At 38.1% G+C, this 6000-nt stretch overlaps 1 protein-coding gene across 1 annotated transcript in view; it reads right to left on the bottom strand.

Annotated features, from left to right (window-relative positions):
- Positions 1-566: 566 nt before the first annotated feature.
- Positions 567-6000, bottom strand: part of LOC137926119 (cilia- and flagella-associated protein 91-like) — a 28138-nt gene continuing 22704 nt past the window's right edge. The window contains exons 20-24 of the mRNA XM_068769647.1: positions 4315-4431; positions 3485-3604; positions 2183-2293; positions 1613-1717; positions 567-634 (exon numbers count right to left, since the gene is read on the bottom strand). Coding sequence (XP_068625748.1) covers positions 567-634; positions 1613-1717; positions 2183-2293; positions 3485-3604; positions 4315-4431 — 521 coding nt within the window. The remainder of the gene's footprint in view (positions 635-1612; positions 1718-2182; positions 2294-3484; positions 3605-4314; positions 4432-6000) is intronic.

The raw sequence follows: 6000 nt of genomic DNA, 5'->3' as shown, positions 1-6000 counted from the left end.
TCAAACAGATTATAGCTGGAGGCACTGTTATGTAAGTTATAATTTTAAATTCGAAAATAAAGGCTCACGCATCATCTGACACATACATACGTATCCTATGATCGTAACATGATTATAATTATATATAAATATTATATTTCCATAAATGCTTATGGAGATTAGCAGAAGTACCAAAATCACCGACTTATTTAAAAAAATTGCTTGTCTGGAGTGACGGTAGGGGGGATACATCATCACTCTGACGGCGCTGCGGCCGAAAGGATCCTGAGGAGTCTAAGACCTGAGTCTGAAGTCTGCTGTAAAAGCCAAAACGGCTAACAGTGTCTAGGACCAATCGAATATAGTCAGGCCGAAAGGTTATCAAGTAACGCTCAAAAGCCGGTAGTTGCGGCGTGGGTAGGCCATATACTAGATGAACTGATAACATAAGTCAAGTTCACAGGAAGTCGCTGAATACGGGCAGCGAGAGATTGATCATCATTACGATCTTCAGAGGAGGACTGTGCCTTGCAATGGTCGTCAATTGGTTGACATGATGATGTTTCTAACTGTATAAAAATATCACACTACATATACGCCTCCTCAGCAGCACTTTCCTCGGAGTTGGGTGCGGAAGTGCCTTCTCTTGTTGCATCTGGGAATATAAAGAAAAATAAGCCATAAATTCATTCACAAATCTGTCAATAGAAGAAAATAGAACTATCGAGATGGTTTACTCTCTTATTATGAAATACTTTTTAGGTTATAATACAGTTTGAAAATGTAATACTCTGTAACCATTGTATTAACCCTTTCCACTCCAAGGCTGTTATGTAGCATCGATAAAATTTAATTGAATTATAGTATCTTGCGTTTCTAGAATATGTTTCATTCATTTGTGATTCAAACATTTTAGTAAGAAAAATCTTTCCTGTTTTAAAATTTTCCGCAAAAAGAAGTATTACACCGTGTCGAGTATCACTCGACAGTGGAGCTTGTGGAACAAAATCAGTTTCGAGTGACACTCGACATTGGAGTGGAAGTGGTTAAATATATCTGTGAGCTTGCGACATTATTTACCGTCGAGTAGTAGCATATAAGAACACCGGTTTGCATTATTTAACTAATATGCATCAAGGGTACATCAACAATCAAATTAACAATTAAAATCAACTGTTCTTATGAAAATATACGAATAATCGAGAGATTGTTTGACAATATGTGAACACTTCTACTTTAGGAGCATGTGGCGTGCATATCGCGCGCCACTCAAACACCAAGCTCTTACCCACGTGACCGTCAATCGCATGGCGGCGGCGGCAGTGAAACAGATACATGACAGATGGCGCCACAGTAGACGCAACGAAAATCTGCATCGCGCTGTTGAGAGTCTCCGCGCTCATTATAAGGGCTAGCGGAGGTGCGGTCAACGCAGGAAGAAGCAACTGAAGATCAAGAAGCGACCGACGAACAAGAAGCAATCGACGAACAAGATACAACCGACGAACTACCGAAGCACAAGAAGCTACCGTACCACGACCACTCCTACAAGCACATGCTTCCGAATGTATAGAATACAGGCAGTATTTTTGGAATCCTGATGAAGTACTGATCACGTTAAAGTACACGTTACCATTGTCCTCAGAGTCCATGGGCACGGAGTCACATTTGCATCGCTTCAAATCCTCCAGCGCTCTCAATTCGGACGGCAATAATTTAGATTTATCCACTTCTGGAACTGGAAAACAGATTTAACGTAAACAAAATAATTCTTGCATCGATTTCCACCTTTACTAATCAAACACCTGTCCATATGGAAATTTTAAATGATCACACTAACGCTGCTTTGGAAGCCCGTGCTAGAAATGACCTGATGTTTGTTCTTGACAGGACTAAAACTTACAGCTAGTTATAAAGAGATTTCACTGTCACGTGTCTCGCTCCCATCTACACCGTATATAGATTTACTATGATAAGTTGAAATAAAATTTCGAAAGTTTTCACTGTACGGATTGTTTTTCGTAAAAATAGTAATAAAGATTAAGATATGCTTCTATTAAATGTTCTAAAAGAAAAAATACCTTTTCAAACCATAAAAACGTTGCCTTTTATAATTCTGTATAACAAAATATATAAAAAAATACCAATACGATACCAATTTGTTTTTTGATAATTAAAGGTTTTTAAAAATTATTGCACTCACCGGTGGACGGTTCAGACGGCGTAGACTGTTCACCCCAGCATCTGCAGGTCGTATCCGGTGGTATCTTGGCCTCTTCGCGGTGTCGTATCTCCGAAGGTAGTTCCTTCGGGCCTTTATCAGTGTCACGAATTGTGTTAGTTAATATAATATAAAATATTAAAACATCGTTATAGATAATGTACAGAAAAATTTATTTTGATTTCATCCCGCTAAATATATAACAAATAACACTTCATGTGTTGCCATAAGAAGGCTTCTAGGTCACCCAGAGAGCAACGGACAGGGCTACGTTCCCAGTTTCGCTGCAAATTCGAGAGAAAATTTTCAATGTAATCAGGCGTTACCTCGCGGAAATCCAAGGAAAAGGACCAATATATATATAGCCATTTCCGCACATGCAGTGGTAGTCGTGCAATAAAGCGCACCGCCTGCCAGCCCGCTGACAAATGCGTATGCGGCAAACAATGCGAATCACACAACCGCCACCGCCAAATTACTCAACACGCGTTTCACCCCTCCACGGGGTATCTTCAGGAGTTATGTTACACCGATTAGTGCCAAACATAGAGTCTAACAAAGTCAGAGAGGAAATTTCTGAAGATGTTAATGCTGTTAGCCCTAAGGCTTTTACAGCTTCATCGGTACCGAGTTCACGGAGCGGAAGGGTCCGTGAACTAGATTAAAAATAGAAACTAAAAGCAGGGGAGGCGCCTACCAGTTGCACGGGGACGCTTGCACGTTGTTAAGGCTCTTCGCGGTAGAGCTTTGACAGGGCCCCCCCATTGGGTGGACAGATGATATAAGTACGCGGGAAGTCCCTGGATGCGGGAAGTGCAATATTAGCCATTTTGGAGATCTTTGGGGGAGGCTTATGCCTTGCAGTGGGCATTTATTACCTGACATGATGATGATGATGAAGCAATTTTTGCGTTCTCAACGGCGGCTCGAGGTTATTAATAAGCATCTAATAGATTCAGGCGTTATCTCGCGAAAGTTCATCTTAACTAAGAAAGGGACTAATATATAGCTACTTCTGCTGATAAATCCGTGCGATAAACAACGCGAAAAACAACTACCACCGTTAATCTACTCTACTCGTGTTTCACCCCTCCACGGGGCATCTTCAGGAGATGTTACACCGACCAGTGCCAAACACTGAGTGACACGTATTTTTTTTATTTATCAGCGGGCTAGCGGGCGGTGCACTTCTTTGCACGATTACTGCTGCATAGCGGAAGAAGCTATATATTAGTCCCTTTCTTAGTTATTAATAAGCCACAAATAAACATAATAAATACTCACAAGGCGACTTGGGATATGGTTCCGTACGAGCGAGGGCATCAGGGATCTTTCTGCTCATGAAATAGTGGTAATCTGGATGAACCACTGCGGGCGGCAACACTCCTATAGCGCGGTTGACCGCTGGCGGGCATTTACCAAATGATCATTAAACAAAGAATTAAAAATTTAAAATGATCTTGTTATGGCAGTCTCTCTTGCATAGTATACAGGTTGATTGGTTATAAGCGTAAAAGTTTTAAAAGGATGAATGTGTAGCTTATTCACTAATCATTCACTATCGAAAAATCAATGGTTTCAGAAATATAACTTAGTAAGAAAAGGTGTTTTTAAAATTCGGATTACTACATAATAAAATTAATAACTGTTTAATATTAGTCCTTGCAGACTTTATACAGCCAGAAGTTATTGACTTGTCGCATTCGAATACAAGAAAAATGATATAATGTATTAATATAAAAACAATGTATGATTTTGTCATGTTTGAAAGAAAATGAACGAATGATAATATGAACTTCGACACAAGAGAATGACAGTAGAAAGAAATATGAAAAAATTATTAAAGACAAAAAGTCCTATACTGAAAAATAAAAGGGTGTACAAGAGGTCTCCAAAAAAGCGGGCCATTAATGTGATACAGTAATCACTTTATATAGGCTAATTGGAAATATGTATAATATTTTTAAAGCTTTCAGCTCACGAATGAGCATTCACTATTTTAAAGTTTCTACGCCTATAAACAATCATCCCGTTTAGCGGCTATAAATCTTTTAGTGTAAAAGACAGATTCAATTCATTCAAATGTTAGAAATTAAATAGTTTTGCTATCTCACCATCGTTAACGGCCTGCCGTGCGTCGATACCAATTTGGTAACGCTCGTAGATCTCCTGTTTCAGGTCCAGTTCCAGGATTTGTAGGTCTAATGCTCGTTTCTTCGCTATTGTCACAGCTGAAATAAAAAATACCTAAAATTATTACTAATATCGCATCATCTTCGTCTGCTATTGTTAATTTATTAATTAAGCATGTTGAACTAGTTATACAATTCCTCTTTTCAAAATAATTATTATCATCAGCCAATAGACATATGTCTTCACAGTCACGATTTGTCTTGGTCTTCTGTTGCCTGCTATGGCTATGTACTGGGGCTTGATTCGATTGATGCTGGAAGCTGTTAGCCGTTCTAGCTTTTAAAGCTTTTCCGCACTTAGGGCACGGGGATTTAAAATCAGCGAGCTAGTAAATTTAAAAAAATCTACATCAGATACGTCGCCTGATGTATTGTATTGACTAATTAGTATCTACTCCGTTTTCGGAGAAGGGTGTGGCCCTTTTCTCCGAAAACATTTTAGACGTTGCCCGTATTCAGCGGCTTCCTTTGACTATGTCTTCAGTCAACCCACGACGGTTGCATGAGTTATGTGCCCCGCCCACTGACGCTTGAGATGAGCAATACATCGAGGTACATTAGGTACCTTAAATAAGGTTGTACCAATATTTGGTTGGTGCTGGACGCTGCTAGCTACTCTAGTTTTTAAAGCTTTTTTAGACTCAAGGCTCGCGGATCCGAAATCCGCGAGGTAATAAATTAATACATTTATATTAAATTAATATATTTTATTTCCTTTTATACATGAATTATGATAGGAATTGTCATAACTTTCATGTAATATCTAAACACAACCACTACTACATACAAGATGTCAGGACGCGGAAAAGGAGGCAAAGTAAAGGGGAAGGCGAAGTCACGTTCCAACCGTGCAGGACTTCAATTCCCGGTCGGGCGTATACATAGGTTGCTGCGTAAGGGTAACTACGCGGAGAGAGTCGGTGCTATATAAATATAATAATTATCAGTGTTCACTTTGTCATGTTGTTTTAGTATAGTGTTTGTGTTCAATTAATTTTTTTTTCGTTATTGTTTTGTATAAATAATTATATTTATTTGTTGTGTGAAATAAAGGTTTATTTTATTTTACATTTTTGGCATCTTAAAACCTCTTTATAATTTTAAGTTTTTTTATACTTTTTATATTTGACAGTTTGTGTCGATAAGCTTACTTTACTTTTAAAATTAATAATTATTTAGTTAAATATTGATATTTGTAAGTTGTATTAAAGTTAAAAAGAAAATAACACTTTTTATGTAAAGTCGACAGAGTATCATTTCGATATTTTGTCTGTTGTCGGAAAGTTACTATATTATCAACAATAATATATATAATATTAACAATAAGCCATTACCAGGAAAGCGCAGCGTGATGGGGCCGAGGAAAAAAGAGTACGAGCGATAGAAAAGGGTGACGTCCAATATCAATGCCACCAAGGAAGTAGAGATAGCTTGCGAGCTAAAGACATGAAAGATATATATCTTTGCAAAAGATATGGTCACTCTCTAGCTAGTCTGTATTTCAACTATACCTGTACAACTTTACAATGAAGAGTCAATTTTCGTGATCTCGTTCAGAGTTAAAGAGAAAGAGATGGGCTTATATAGCAATTTACACGTAAAACAGAA

The sequence above is a fragment of the Battus philenor genome, unplaced genomic scaffold, assembly GCF_028537555.1.
Source record: "Battus philenor isolate CCGP_79_NKW_IND1 unplaced genomic scaffold, ilBatPhil1.0.hap1 SCAF_29, whole genome shotgun sequence".
Taxonomy (NCBI): Eukaryota; Metazoa; Arthropoda; class Insecta; order Lepidoptera; family Papilionidae; genus Battus; species Battus philenor.
This window is presented reverse-complemented; position numbering and strand designations above follow the sequence as displayed.